General features: G+C 35.8%; 1 protein-coding gene across 1 annotated transcript in view; it reads left to right on the top strand.

Moving 5' to 3' along the window:
* The first annotated feature begins 12,295 nt into the window (after window positions 1-12,295).
* Window positions 12,296-16,458, top strand: part of LOC129225057 (histone-lysine N-methyltransferase MECOM-like) — a 204,105-nt gene continuing 199,942 nt past the window's right edge. Inside the window, exon 1 of the mRNA XM_054859603.1 lies at window positions 12,296-12,610. Within this exon, the coding sequence (XP_054715578.1) occupies window positions 12,296-12,610 (315 nt within the window). The remainder of the gene's footprint in view (window positions 12,611-16,458) is intronic.

Raw genomic sequence — 16,458 nt, 5'->3', positions numbered from 1 at the left:
ACACATATACACATTACACATACATAACATCTACTGAGAAGAAACATTGGTTATCATTGAAAACAATTCTAAAAAAGAAAATAAGAAAAAAACATTACAATGCTGCCTCCTTTTTGTCGAATCAATCAATCAAAATGTTCCAAAAAGAAAAAAAATTTTTTTTTTTTTTTGGAGGTCATAATGACTTTTGGTGACTTCCCATGTGGGCGACCCTGAGGGGGGAGGCGCAATTTCTTTCCTTCGCCAGAGGCGCTAGACCCCATAGTTACGCTACTGCTAAGAATTACATGTTTCAATCCTTTAAAATTAAATACTTTACAAACTCTTCCTTCAAGTTTGACTGCTATTCAGTCTGTATTTGAGGTTACTTCAAACTTTTTCTCATTTTCTTATCTTTGAAATTTTTGAAACTAAATTACTAAATACCGGTTTCGAAATTTTTTTTTAACGAAATATACTGAACAAACACTTTTTCAAGTTTAACTGCCATACAAAATGTATGTGAGGTTTATTAAAATTTTTTCGAATGTTTTCAGCTTTAAAATTTTATTAGGAGTGCGGTTTGAAATCTAACTCCGCAACAAATAAAAGATTTTTTTTTTTTTTTTTTTAGTTTAGAAGGAACGAAATATACTGCGTATATTAATGAGGTTAAAAGTTCATCAATGATGTTCCCGATATGAATATTGCACTTAATTTTATCACAACATGTCACTAAAACTACTTTAATTTTTTTCATTGCTTTTGTGAATTTTGTTACGTAATAAAGACTAAAAATTTGTAAAAAGCTCCACATCAAAATAGTTCCAGTAAATAAATAATGCCGGAATTAATAATCAGGAGTAGATTTTAAAAAAATAAAATATTTAAGATTTTTACTTGATTTAACTTACAAACACCTTTTGTAGAAAATATTAAACGACGCTTGATTTAGCATTTGTATAGCTCTTTTCTCGTTGAAAATGTTTTTTTAACAAATGTTTTTTTCACATATTTCAGCTTTGTTACTTAAAATATGTCTAACATAAGCAAACATGTGCTAAAAGTCGGAAAATAGATAGTTCAACAAAATATTTATACCAAAGCGTTGTGGGTAACCTATTCTGCTGCAATGTGCTATCAGTTGAGTGTTGCTTTAAAAAAATTAATTAATAAATTAAATCTATTTTTAAATCATTTTAGTTTTTTTCACCTTTGTTTAAATATAACTAATGCCAAAAACTTGAAAATTAAAAGTTTATCAAAAGAAAGCTTGAACTTACGCCAAAGAGTTGCGGAAAACCAATTCTCCTCTATGTGCTATCAGCAGAATGTTGCTTTTAAAGGAAAAAGGAAAAAAAAGTTTTTTTTTTCTCAATCAAAAATATTTTTTTCATGAATTTCATCTTAGTTCGTCAAAATATGACAAATAAAAAAAACGTATCTAAAATAAAAGAATTCATCAAAAACAAGGCTCAAAACTGCGGGAGACAAATCATCCTATCAGCAGAATGTTGTTTGTAAAAGAACTCTAAATAAATCACAAAAAAGAAGAAAAAATCAATCAAAAAAAAAAATTTTTTTTGCAGATATTTCACCTTTATTTTTCTGACACTATGGAAAAACAAAATCAACGAACGTGTGCTTGAAAGCTCGAAAATAAAGATTTCATCGAAACAAAGCTTTAAATTTAAACCAAACTGTTGCAGGAACCCAAATCTTCTCAACGTGCTATCAGCAGAATGTTGCTTGAAAAACAAATTTAATGAATCAGATATATTTTTGAATCAAAAAAAAAAAAACTTATATTTGGCCTTTATTTGTCTAAATATGACCAAATCAATGAACGTGTGCTTGAAAGTTCGAAAATAAAGATTTCATCGAAACAAAGCTTTAAATTTAAACCAAACTGTTGCAGGAACCCAAATCTCCTCAATGTGCTATCAGCAGAATGTTGCTTGAAAAAGAAATTTAATGAATCAGATATATTTTTGTATTAAAAAAAAAAATCTTTTATTTTACCTTTATTCGTTTAAATTGGACCAAATCAACGAACGTGTGCTTGAAAGCTCGAAAATAAAGATTTCATCGAAACAAAGCTTGAATTTAAACCAAACTGTTGCGGGAAACCGAATCTCCTCGATGTACTATCAGCAGAATGTTGCTTGAAAAAGAAATGTAATGAATCAGATATGCAGGGTGTCCGAAAAGTCCTTGACACATTTAAAAAATTCATAGAAAACCAGCAAATTGTCGTATGAATTTGCTGTTTGCACCATAATACTTCACAGGTTCAAGAGTTTTTATGACATCGGGGGAAAAAAATGAAAAGAGGGAAAAAAAGAAGAATAAAAAAGGCATTTCGCAGCCAAGGTGTCAGTATATGCTATGCTTGTAATTCTTCGTTTAGTAATTTTCATTCCTTTTTGCGTTTTCCCATGTCAACAAATTAAATCGTTTTTGTTGATATGGGAAAACGCATGCTTGTAATTCTTCGTTTAGTAATTTTCATTCCTTTTTACGTTTTCCCATGTCAACAAATTAAATCGTTTTTGTTGACATGGGAAAACGCATGCTTGTAATTCTTCGTTTAGTAATTTTCATTCCTTTTTGCGTTTTCCCATGTCAACAAATCAAATCGTTTTTGTTGACATGGGAAAACGCAAAAAGGAATGAAAATTACTAAACGAAGAATTACAAGCATAGCATATACTGATACCATGGCTGCGAAATGCCTTTTTTATTCTTCTTTTTTTCCCCCTTTTAATTTTTTTTTTTTTTTTCGATGTCATAACAACTCTTGAACCTGTGAAGTATCATGGGACAAACCGCAAATTCATACAACAATTTGTTGGTTTTCTATGAATTTTTTTAATGTGTCAAGGACTTTTCGGACACCCTGTATTTTTGCATTAAAAAAAAATTATCTTATTTCACCTTCATTCGTTTAAATATGACCAAATCAACAAACGTGTGCTTGAAAGTTCGAACAAACAGTATAAAGATTTCATCAAAACAAAGCTTTAAATTTAAACCAAACTGATGCGGGAAACCAAACCTCCTCGAAGTGCTATCAGCAGAATGTTGCTTTAAAAAAAACCAAAACCTGTCGTCAAACAAAGAAGCTTCGCGATACTTCGAGGAGGAAAGCAAACACAAAGCAGATGGCCGCGTGTAACAGCTTCAATTATCATGTCGTGTTTGTTTAATCTCTTCTTTTGGTGGACGCTTAAAAACCACTCAGAAACGGAATGGGTATCGACAGCGAAATGCCCGAAGAAAATGACTTCAATTCTTTGCGCTGAGATTACTACTAAGTTACAACGTTTTTATTGAAATCGAATCTGTTTAAGCCAATATAGTATGGACATTAAACTCTTGGTTGTTTTCTTCGATTTCTGATATTAGCTTAGCTTGTGGTATCCAAACTGTTTGGGTGATAGCTGCGAAAGCTTCGATATTCTTCTGGACAGGAAGCTTATTATAATGCTTTTATTATTTTTATTAGCTTTTATTATATTTGCACTCTCGTTGGTAGGTGAGACAACCTGTTTAGTCATTGACAAAAAGAAAAAAAAAAGGTTAATCTATACTACAGTAGAACCTCTCAATAAGGGACACTAATGGGACCAGACATTATGTCCCTTAAATAGAGGTGTCCCTTATTCTGAGGTAGTTTATGCATGCAATGTATTAACTCAATATATTTTTTTTTTTTATCAACTTAGACTATTGACGAAGATATTAAATACTACACATTTTTCATACATAACTAAATAAAATTCACACTTAAATTTTTTTTAAAGTTTTTATTAATTTTTAAATTATAATTGAATCAAAAATTTGATAAGTCCAAAATTTTGCAGCATAAAGCAATTATTTTGAAGTAATTCAATGCATGAATTTGCTTCATGTTACGTAATTTACAATGCAAGACATTGTGAATTGTTCACATTTCAATTATTATATAAAAAGCTAGCCAGTTTGTGCCCTCTCCATTGGCCCTGAGCCTACTTCAATAAATATCTTGATGGGTAAATCGTGCATGTAACTTTTAGCAAGACTTTTACAATATATACTTGTTTCTTTAACATATGTTTATGTTAAACTCTCCTCAATTAATTTTTAGAGGAAAAGTGAAACTTGAATTCCGGTAAATTAACTCTTTCTTATGCACGTGTACATGTTTTTTTCTCTGTGACTGTCCCTTAAATAGAGTGTCCCTTCAGTGGCGTAGCTAGACCCGACTTTCGGGGGGGGTTACTTCTTTTATATATATATATATATATATATATATATATATATATATATATATATATATATATATGTATATATGTATATATGTATATATATATATATATATATATATATATATATATATATATATATATATATATATATATGCATGTATAATCGCTTGGAATTTTTTCCTTTTCTTCCTTTTTTTTTCTTTCTCTTCTCTCTTCTTCTTCTCTTTTTTTTTTTTTGAGACTAACTTTTCGGGGGGGGGTTTTGTCCCCAAAACCCCCCCCTTAGCTACGCCCCTGTGTCCCTTAATTAGAGGCAAATACATGTAGGTCCCTATTCAAAGGGACTGGGACCAGAAAAAATGTCCCTTAAATAGAGGTGTCCCTTATTCGGAGGTGTCCCTTAAGGGAGGTTCTACTGTATATACATAAAACCTGTACGTGGAAGCTAAACGAGCTGATGTGTGCATCACATGACTTCCTTTTACTCCAATTTAATGTCATTTTCTCATTATTGGTAGTTTTAATATGATTCAATAGTTTACTCTCTAGATATCACACACGGTGGCCAAATTGAAACCAGGTTTAAAAAAAAAAAAAAATCGACAAATTTTTCGCCAAGTTGGCCACAAAACTTGGCGACCAAAAGACTGGCGATATATCGCCAAGTGTCCGCCAAATTATAACTCCACTTGAGTTTGCATCGAAATTGACAATAATTTCCCCCCAAAAGGGGGCAAAAAACCCCCTTTGGAGCATACGAATGCAAACAAAAAGGAAGGTGCACAACTAAGACCCCACTAGGAGTCTACGTAGCAATTTTCAACTTTCTAGGACATTCCGTTCTTGAGTTATGCGACATACATACACACATACGCATATACGCGCATACATACAGACGTCACGAGAAAACTCGTCGTAATTAACTCGGGAATCGTCAAAATGGATATTTCGGGTGTCTGTACTTTCCTAGGCACATATCCACGTGTGGTCGGGTTGAAAAAGAAACTCAACATTCATTTGGGGGTGAGCAAAATGGAAATTAAGGCCGATTTTTGGGTGAAATTTTTTTCGCGAATACAATACTTCCTTTTTTGTAAAAGGAAGTAAAAAAGTCCACATTGCAACTCATCGAATGGCAGCACTTGCGATCGATGATTGCAGCTAAAAATGTCACGTGTTAGATCTAGCTGATGGGGCTCAGCTAGATCTAACACGTTTTAAACACCGTTTCCTGTACGGTTAGCTTTATATTATAATATTTTAAATCAACTTGTTGGCGACTATTTCACAACTAGAAAATCTCCCGTCAAGGCATGACGGGTGAAAATTGCTTCTACATTTGAACGAAGACATTGCCTGTTTGGTGATATTTTGATAGTTGAAATTTTAACCCTAACTCCAGTGGATGAACCCTTAACTCCAGTAGGTAGAGTTCATTGTTGACCATTCTTTCGTTTCTTCATTTTCCTGAAATGACACAGTCATACCGGTAAAACAGTTAAGTAACCGGATCCCTTTTAGCCTTGTCAAAATAAAGCCTTTTTCTGCAGGTCCAAAATATATTAATTATTTTATTGCATTGCCAAAATATATTATCAAAATAAAAATGAACTTACTGAATTTTTGGTGCTTCAACAATGAAATAATGCCGTCATGCATACTATGGCACGAGTTTCATTATTATTGACGTCAGAGCGTTATTCGATCAGTGATATTCGCTATTATAGCTATGAAGATGGCGCATTACTGCTATCCATCGACACCACTTCCACCACCGGATCTCCACCACAACTCACACTGTGACCTCTCCAAATACGGGAAGTCGATATGCCGCACCCTGTATTTGATGAAAACACTCTCACTTTCGTTGTGACAAAAAAAAAAAAAAAAAAAAAAAAAATAATAATAATAATTGTAATAATAATTTGAATTTTGACATTTTGGATTCAAATTATGTTTTCGCAATCACGAGTGTGTGTATGTCGGCGTGTGTGTTTATGTGTGTGTAGACGTGGTGTATTTGTGTCTGTGTACAGGCATGAGTGTGTGGGTGTGTGTATGTGTGTATATGTAGGCGTGTGTGTTTGTGTGGGTATGTGTGTAGGTGTGCGTGTGTGTGTAGGTGTGTGTTTGCCTGCGTGTGTGTGTAGGACATGGATGCAACCTGGAGACGGTTTTCGCTAGAGGAGCAGCATCGGGAGGAACCGGTCGACGGTAGTGCTGCAGAGAAAGGCGGGGGCAAAATAAAATCAGCGTAACGCCAAGGACAGTCAAGTGGGCAATAAGCAATGTGATTGCTCAAAAAAATAAATAAATAAATAAAAGTGAAAAAATAAGCGATAGTTTGACTTTTCTCGAAACCTAAGACAAAATCTTTAAAAATGAACTGAAAAGCTCTTAGGGTTAATAGTAAATGAGCTTTAAGGTTCTTGCAACATAAGCGAAGAATATGAAATGAAAAAAGCTGAACATCGAAGTGTAACATGAAATTCCAATTACTAAAGCTTAAAATTGCATGTGAAGATGAAAAGCAGTGGAAGAAATTATTCATGTTAAAATCAAGTTTCCATGTGCTTGACTTTACCCTTTATTTACCATATTATCTGTTTCATAGAAAATCTTACAAGTATTTTTTTTACTACTACGTAAAGTCAAATTAAAGGATATGTATGCAAGAAAAATTGTAATTACAGTGGAGCACCGTTTATACGTTTCTCTTTTATACGTTTTTATCAATTGTACGTTTTTTAAATTGGTCTCTGCAAAATCTAATACATATTCATTCACGAATACCTATTATACGTTTTTTTCATTTATACGCTGCTTTATACAGCACCTTCAAAAACGTATAAACGGTGCTTTACTGTATTACCTTTTCCAAACTATTCTTTCAGTTAATGACGATTAAATGAAATAGTTCTTTTAAGTACCGTCGCACACGAAGTTCAAAAAAATATTTGAACTTTAAAAAGTTGAAAAAGGTTGGTACAGAAATTGAGGTTTCTATTCCTTCTCAATTCTCCAGGTGGAACAGAAATAAATTCGAGCACAGATGATGAGCAGGTATCGGTTTCATAAAAACCTCGTATTGTATTTTTAAGGGAGATAGGTCACGGGAGGTCACTGTGAAAAATTTCCTTATTTGAAAATTTCCTTATTTGGCAAATTTTGTCTGACAATTCTGCAAAATTATCATCATTCGGGGAAATTTGGAGTTCCATTCTGCAAATTGAGAGTTTCCGCACGCCAATTTAAATTAAGGTACCCTAACTTAGATACTCAAACTTAAGGTACATTAACTTAGATACCCAAACTTAAGGTACGCTAACTTAATACTACTAACTTAAACTACCATCAGATTCAAAATTGAAAAATACCCTAACTTATTAGCCTGTGTATTAAGTTAGGGTATTATTCAATTTTGAATCTGATGGTAGTTTAAAGTACGTCGGTGGATAAAGGGTTAAAGGGGAAGGAAGATATAGGGAAAGAAACCTCAGCTGGTGGCACGTGGCGAAAACATCCTTCACTCAACAATTGTTTCGGGGAAATTTGGAGTTTCATTCTGTAAATTGAGAATTTCCGCCCGCTAATTTGAATTAAGGTACCCTAACTTAGATACTCAAACTTAAGGTACCCTAACTTAGATACCCAAACTTAAGGTACCCTAACTTAGATACCCAAGCTTAAGGTACCCTAACTTAGATACCCAAACTTAAGGTACCCTAACTTAGATACCCAAGCTTAAGGTACCCTAACTTAGATACCCGAACTTAAGGTACCCTAACTTAATACTACAAACTTAAACTGCCATCAGATTCAAAATTGAAATATACCCTAACTGAATACCCTGTGTATTAAGTTAGGGTATTATTCAATTTTGAATCTGATGGTAGTTTAAAGTACGTCGGTAAATAATGGGTTAAAGGGAAAAGAAGGGAGGGGGGAAAGAAACCTCAGCTGTGGCACGTGGCGAAAACATCCTTCACTCAACAATTGTTTCGATAAAGATATTCCACTTTTCAAAACATGTTATCGAAAGTCATCACAAAGCATGAATCAACTCTAATAAACATAGAAGGGTGAAGAAAGAAAAGGAGGGGGGGGGGATTAAAGAGAAAGAAACTCTGGCGGAGGCGACAAGCGGTCTGCGGCTTTCTCTCTCTTTATGTTGGTAAAATTAAAGGAAAAAGATATAAACCCATTTCGAGGTGTCGCACAGATAGGGAAGGAGTGGTCCATCTCCCTTCCTCGCACACCTGTGTGTGTCGCATCGGCGGCGGGGCTTTTGATCTCAGTAAACAGCGGGACTTTTGAGGAGTCACGAACTGTCGTAGTTCCTCGCGGGCGGTCTATTCGATCGTGCCCGAAACGTTCTGGAAAGCGTGTCTCGATTTCCGCCAGCTATGTTTCGGTATTCCTTTTCAGTTTTGGGGATGGGATTGGCGCACAGACCCTCGACCAGAAGAAGAGAATTACACTAGGGTACAAATATGTTTCAATTAGCTTGTAGGCATTTTGATGGGGTCGTTTCCAAAATTTTAAAAGTATTTTTTTCTGAAAGAGCATGTTTAAAAACATAGAATCTGACCATTTTTTTAAAGAATATGACTAAGTTTAATGTTTTTCAAAAATTACTTTAATCGGTGCACTTACATCGTTTACGCTTCTGCCAATGACATCACAAATGATGAACTGCCATTCACTGTTGCCAATCAATATTTAATTCGCATCTTTACTCACGTATACTGGCAACGATATGGTTGATTGCAAACGTCGAACGAATGTTTAATTCGCTTCTTGATTATCATAACGTGCAAACGCGGTAGAAATATGCGCCGAAGTGCACATTTGTGACGTCATAAAGACTACGCCTTGTTTGAAAAATCGGACATTTTTAAAGAATTAATTAAAAAATAACTGTTGGGAAAATTAAAGTATTTTCTGGGACCATGTTTTTGTTTTTGCTTATTCTATCAATCTCTGTGACTAAAAGTAGTACTTTTGAATGAAGGAAACAACCCCATTGTAGTATGTGAAATATTTAATTTCTGGACTTCCTAAAATTTGCAGTTTTTTCTTAACTTTTAAATATGGTGGATGCGAGGGTGGATTCAGTTTCTGATTGTGGCGGGGGTCAATTCCAGAAGAAGTGGGGGAACATAAGTGTCATTTTTGGGTATAAATGAAGGTTTGAATTTTTCAAAAATAAAAGTCAAAAAACAAAAAAAAAAAAAACTTTAGGCTAACTTTGGTCTTTGGAGGGGGGGGGGGGTGATGACTCTTTTGACCGCCCTCTGCATCCGCAGCTGAGAGGATGGACATTGGAAATATACAAAGTGCTCTTTTGCTTTATGCATGTACTGGCCAAGATACTAAAGTAGCAAATTGTGAATTATCATTGAAACTTTTTCTATGCTTTAAAGTTAAATTAAAATTGTAAATAGTAACGTCAAGGTGTGTAATCTTCTGGTCAAAAGGACTTATTCTCTCTGTCAAAAAAAGTAAAAGCTTTCGTTATTATTTTTTTTTTTTTTAAACTCTTTCATCTGAGAAGTCGATTAATTTAATTCATATAAAAAATGCGCGATTTTTAAGTCGCAGATTCTACAGACTTAAAGTTACGTGTTATCTGCATGAACATTGTGAAGTTTCCTTCTAAACCAAGTAAATAATATTCTTTGGTTGTGAAAAAAAAAAAAAAGAGTCGAAAATAATTTAAACCTTTTGTTTGTTAACGATCGTTTGCGTGAAGCAATGCTACTATGTTATTGTTAATATTCTAACCTAATTAAAATTAGTTCACAGTTTAAGACAAAATTCCACCATTTCCAAAATGCCAATTTATGCAGATTATAGCCCCTCCCAAATCTGAGCCTTCGGGATCTACTGAGTCATCCATACAGCCTTTGAATTGTTACAACATTTAAGTCGAACTGACACAGCAAACGCGCAATTAATTGACTTTAGCCGATTGAGGGTTCTAAAGGAAGCTCGTTTACTGATTAGAGCTTAAAACACAAAAGCATGATAATCGTCTGCGGTCGGTGGAGGGGTAGGAAAGGGACGAAGCGTGTCCGTCTCAAAGGTTGCGAAGGAAAGGATGTGAAGCGACGCCCCGGAAGGCGTTTTGGAACGAACATCGAATGTGTCAACCAAACTCGTGACCGAGCTCGTGTTTGTCTTGAATCAGCCTTTTGCCATCTCCTCATCTTGCTCCAGGCGACAAACACACAGATAGTAGATCCGCAGCAGGAAAGAAGTGCCTTGGAAGATCCTTCCTTTTTGGTGAGTATCCTTTGCTGCCACCTCCAATGCGGCCGGCAGACGATTTTGCTCAGGATGAGTCATGGGCAGGGCTTGATTTGCACCAGAGCTCATCTCATGTGTTTTTTTTTTCAATTTGATAAGATTTTTTACTGGTTAGATAGAATTTAGGGGCTACCAATGTCAGTAAACAAAATCTGAAGGGCTGTGGGACTTGTGATATTCACTGCTCAGAAGTGCCCCCCCCCAAGAGCAAGGGCGCACCCCCATGAATATCGCGAAGACCCCCCAAAAGCATGAGCCCCCCCCAAAAAGTGAAACATAATGCTCAAAACACCTCTCCCCCTAAAAATTTCAATGGCGCAGTCTGCGCTATGACCCCCCCCCCCTAGGTGGGCACCCCTGTCATATTGCAACTTTCAGAGAGAGTAAAAAGATATCAGTAGTTCTAAGTGCTCAGGCATATTGGTTATGGATACTTTTGGTTTCTTCCTCTTCATTTGTAAATCCAGTTGTAGTTTCAAAGTTCACTAAAATATTTTGCCTCAGTTAACATAAGAGCTTAATTTTACATGGGAGCTTATGGAAGTTTAATTCCTGCTCATGAATAATTTCATGAGAATTAAAAGAGACATGGAATTCAGAATATTTGAGTATATAAATAAATTAGTAAAGGTCCTACTCTTCTTTCGTTTGAAATTAAGTCCTGATCTCAGGGCACATTTTAAATGAGGGTGAAAATATGTTAGCAGTTCCGAGTACTCAGGCAATTTAATCATGGATATTTTTGGACGATTTTTCCTGCGGTATTGGTAAATTCATTTGCATTTTCGAAACTCAATAAAAGATTTTGTCTGTAGTCTACATAAGTACTTCATTTGTATGAGAGCTCATAGGAGTTGAGCATAAACGTTGTATTATGTACGCAATCACATGAAGCAATTTCTGCAGTAATACGATTCTGCAGCAATGAGTAGGAAAGGGGTATAAGCACATTATCCTTGCATATGCCCCCAATACCACAAAGAAAAATATCACATGGTGTTCGGTCTGGTGACCTGGAGGGGGGGGGGATTTAATCATTAAATGTTAGATAACCTCTCTCTTGATCGCCATTTGGACTAACTGAATCATAAATAACAATGTGGTCACATACAATAACAGACACAGACACCTTAGCTTATTGAAATCTTACAATTCGCATTTTCATTCAAGCTCCTCCAGAGATCTGTAGGTCCAATCAGAGGTTCCCACCTAGGGGGAAGGAGTCATGGTGCAGATTCATGCCCCAAATTTTTAGGGGGAAGGGGTGTTTTGAGGGGCATTTTTCTCATTGGGGGGCTCTTGCTTTTTGGGGGATCTTTGCTATTCTTGGGGGAGGGATGCGCCCTTGCTCTTAGGGGGGGGGGACCTTGGGTCCAATATTCTGAAATTGATAGACTTATGAAACTCCTCTATTCTTTATGAACCACTCTGTCATAGGCGCCCATATGCAAAGTTGAAAGGGGGGGGCTCAAATATTTTCCCCGTGGTTTGGCTGGATATTTTCCACGTGGAAACCAATTTCAAGGCATATTAGAATCATTAAAATTTGACATTTTTAATAACTTATTCATTAATGGCTGGAGAAGAAATGTTTTCACATTTTTGCAAAGAAAAAAGAACTAAAAGCAAGAAAATTCCAGTTTCAAAGGGATTGCTCGAGCCCCCCCCCCCCTTGCCCCCTATATGGGTGCCCTTGCACCCTGTATTAATGCACGATGGCAGTGAACTAAATCGGTGTTCCATTTGAAAGTTTCATGTCGACATCTCTTCTTCATGTAGGTGGTGACGAAGACGATGGCGAAACTGCGGCAGCCCTGAGCTTGGACGGCTCTTACTTCTTCACTTCCGAAGAATCTGGAGACGAGTACTCTGTCCTCTTGGAGGAGGAGGACATGACCACCGGCCATCCTTTGGAAGCCCCTCTTCCGGAGGAACTGGAACTGCGCCCCGGCTCACAACCTTTGGAATACGTTCTGTGGTCCCGAGTGAATTTGTGCAGAGGGAAAAAGTTTGGTCCTATTCCTGCTCAACTGAAGGACAGCGAGCCTCCAGCAGCAAATGTTTGGAAGGTAAGTCTTTTTTTGGGGGTTTTGTTTGAGGTACTGATGTATAAATGGGTAGTATGGCTCACATAACAAGACGTCTGACTTTAAGATGCAGTAGGCGCCGCTTAATGTGATCACGGTTAATGTTATCATTCGCTTAATGTTATCAGAATCACCAAGTCCCGGAACATTTGTATATTAACCCGTGTTGAAAAAGTTGGATATTGTAATCAGTGCCTTCGTTTATTGTTATCACTTTTTCATAAATTTTCGATTTTTTCCCTTTTTTGTTTACCAATCAAAAGAAATACAAAGGCAAACTCTGACAGTAGCTTCCAGAAAAACAAGTTCCCTTCTTATCGGTAAAGCAGATATTCTTTTTTCCTGCTCAGTTGCACTAAAAACTTCACTTTCAAACGATCAAACATTTTAGCCATGAAGAAAAAGCGCAATAATTTAACTGCCAAGAAAAAAATTGACAATTTGACCGTGATGAAACAAAGATTCTGTAGAATAAGTAAACATTTCTCAGCCATTATTTAGTAAGTTACTAAGAAATTGGTGTGAGATTGAAAACAAAATGAAAATTTAAACAATAAGCGAAACCGTGCTGGAGAAACTGGTGAAGTTGAATCTGCTTTGAAATTATGATTTACGAATGTCAGGGAGGGGGATGCGCGAGTAAAGAGTTAGTTGATGCGGCAAAAATCAGATTTTACTCTTAAAAGGGAAAAAAAGACTGTAGCATCGGACGGACGGTTAAGCAGGGCTGCGGAGTCGGAAGGAAAATGGCCGACTCCGACCCCGACTCCGACTCCTGGATTTTGAAACGCCCGACTCCGACTCCAACTCCGACTCCGACTCCGGATTTTTTTTAAATTGTATTTTTTCAACTCCCTCTCTCCCTTCAGGGGAAGGGGGAAATCCTCTAAACAGAGATTGAAGTATTAATTCCTTTTTATGAAAATTTCGCATTTTGTTTTTTATTGTAAACCCAAGACGCATACAACGTCAGAAATTCAATTTAAAAATCAAATTTTCCAATAGTTACGAGTTAAAAAGTGAGATGACTTAAAAATCCCTTTTAAAAAATTTGAAAAGGATTATCTGTAATTTGCTCCCCTTTAATGTTTAACAAATAGACATTGATCAAATCGTGTGCTTTTAATTTTTGAAGGGAAAACAAAAACCTTTTTTTCTAAATTCAAGTTCTTGAGAGGGGGTGGTTTGCCCCGGGTGACACCCATCTGGTTGATGGTAACCAAAGCTAATTTCAGAGTTTATAAAAAAATATAAATACTTTAATTCTGAAAATTTTCGCGAATATATTTTAAATTATATTTCATCAATAAAATTGCAACGAAAATAGGGCGCATATACATCAGGAGCTAATTTTACGCAAAATGCGGCGGTATACAAATTTGTACGAATAGCTTTTACTATACCTATGTTTCTCATTCGCAAAATTTTTAATTTAAATTTTATTTGCTGCTTTAGAGTTAACCTTAATATGAAGATTTTAAGATTAACTGCAATTATTGAGTGTTGTAATCAAGAAATCATTTACACTTATTTTGTTCCATACTTTTTAGTGAGAATCAAGCTTATAAATAGTCTTAATAAAGAAAAAACCATTAGATTATTTCGTCGGATCTTTTGGATTCGTGCTTTCGCGCCAGAACTTTTTTGAATTTGCCGTTCACCCTTAAACGTTTCAACATTAGCTACAGGCCTCTACTTACTAATTTGTTACGTTTCTTTTACTATTTTACAACTGAGATCGAACAAACACTATGTTTCTATTTTTATTTGTAAGTGATTACTTGAAAATGTTAGGCAACAAAACCGTTTGCTGACAGTTGCTATTAGTTAAGTTAAAAAGCAAGCAAACTAGGGGACGGCTACAGAAAGTTCTGTAAGCACTCAAGCTAGCTGATTGCCATAATGGCAGTTATTTTCTCATTAGTATCTTTTCATGCATGTAATCGAACCAATTGGAAGTCAGTTTTTAAAAAATGCAAGGAGAGTCAGCGAAAGGAAAAGAAAAAAAGAAGCCCGGAGTCGGAGTCGGCATGTTTTCTAACAACTCCGACTCCGACTCCTTAACCTCAAAATCAGTCCGACTCCGACTCTTCGATTCCGACTCCGACTCCGACTCCACAGCCCTGCGGTTAAGTCGATGGAATAAAAAAAGCTATTAGATTCTGCTAATTCAGCAATTTATATCTGCATTTAGTTGAATTATTGTAATTTTCATTTGATGCTGTAAAAATAAATGCTTCTTGATTGAAAAATTATCATTTTGTGTGTCCTGGATTCTTTTCGGTTATTGTTATCAATCGCTTATTGTTATCAAACTGTGTTTGTACCAAAGTGATCATATTAAGCGGCCCCTACTGTAGTTGATTTCCTCCTGGAGAAAAGGAGGAGGGATTCTTACATTGGCAAGCCAATAACCAGGCGGGCAGTGAGGATGGTTGGAGATCAATTCCTGGAATCCTTTATTTTTCTTCCATAATACTCATCCTAAGTTGTCAAACTCTTCCCCGGGAGAAAATTCCGAATACGCAAGTGCCAATAACCATCACAATGTACCAAGGAAATAGGCCACCTACACCCTTTTTTTAACACATGGAATCTTCTTATTCTTCGCCCATTGGAGCACAAGATATCAGAGCAAAGGCGGATTCAGGGGAGGATCAAAGGGTCAGCTGACCCTCCCCCCCCCTGCGGCATGAATTTTTTTACAATAATTATTAAACTTAAATCTTTTCGATTAGGAAAAATAGTACATGAAGCCACAGTTAACCCCCTTTTTTTCTGGTTTCTGTAAAATATTTCTTCTCAGCATTTCATAACACAAAGGATTGACTGAGTTTGTTTACTGGGCTATTGCTATTTTGAGATTTTTGTTCATTTTCAAAAGAACAGTATATTCAAAACCTTCGGTAACGTGTGCAGCTAAGAAATATGACTTTTGATAAATATTGGAGGGAATATGATACATGACGCAGGTAGCGCCATTGAAAATAAAGGGGAGGGGGGGGAATTGTAAAGAGTTTTAATCTTATTTAAGGGGGGGGAGCTCCATAGCATATGAGGTGGTGCGCCATTCCCCTTGGGGGGATAGGCACCTTTGCTTAACTGATATATTTTTTTTTTATGTTCAGGTCCTTGGCCATTGAAACTTGACCCCCCTTACCAAAATCTCTGGATCTGTCCCTGTATCGGAGCTAAATATAATAGGAGCGATACACTTTTTATAAAAAGGAAGGTATAGGTTTCGCAAGAAATCTACAGTGTAACAAAATATGGATATTACATAAAAATATGTTCAAACGTTAAATATTTTTTGACGTGCCAATACCGAAATGAATTTAGAAATGTATACTGCGTAATCAACACGAAGTTTTGCTTGTTTAAATCAAGTATGACCTTCAACGGTTTAAAACACAAAAAGTCACCCTGAATTATTTGTGTACATCTCAGTGATATAAACTCAGCTGTATTCAATTACTGATAGAGGGTTACTGCTTGTTAGGACAACGCAATTCTTCTGATTAACGCTTAAAGGGGGATAGAGAGAAGGTATTGCCAGAAAAGCAAACCCTGATGCATGAACAAATTGTGCTATATTTTAAGTTCCAAAAAAAAAAGAGAGTCACCTGCTGTAAAGAAAAGAATGCCACGGAAAAAATTAAATGCCTCTCCTCTACCTAGACCCGACAGTTGTGTGTTTTCAACAAATATACCAATCCTTTACTTCGCTTAGAAAGATAGTTTAAATGTAAATTTAAAGATCTTGTCAAAAAGTTCTATTGCCGACTTAAAAATTAGAAAAAATATAATCAGTAAAATACATTTAATAGATG

The sequence above is a fragment of the Uloborus diversus genome, chromosome 6 (genome assembly GCF_026930045.1).
Source record: "Uloborus diversus isolate 005 chromosome 6, Udiv.v.3.1, whole genome shotgun sequence".
In the NCBI taxonomy this organism is placed as follows: Eukaryota; Metazoa; Arthropoda; class Arachnida; order Araneae; family Uloboridae; genus Uloborus; species Uloborus diversus.
Note: the sequence above shows the minus strand (reverse complement) of the source record. Positions and strands in the feature narration are given on the sequence as shown.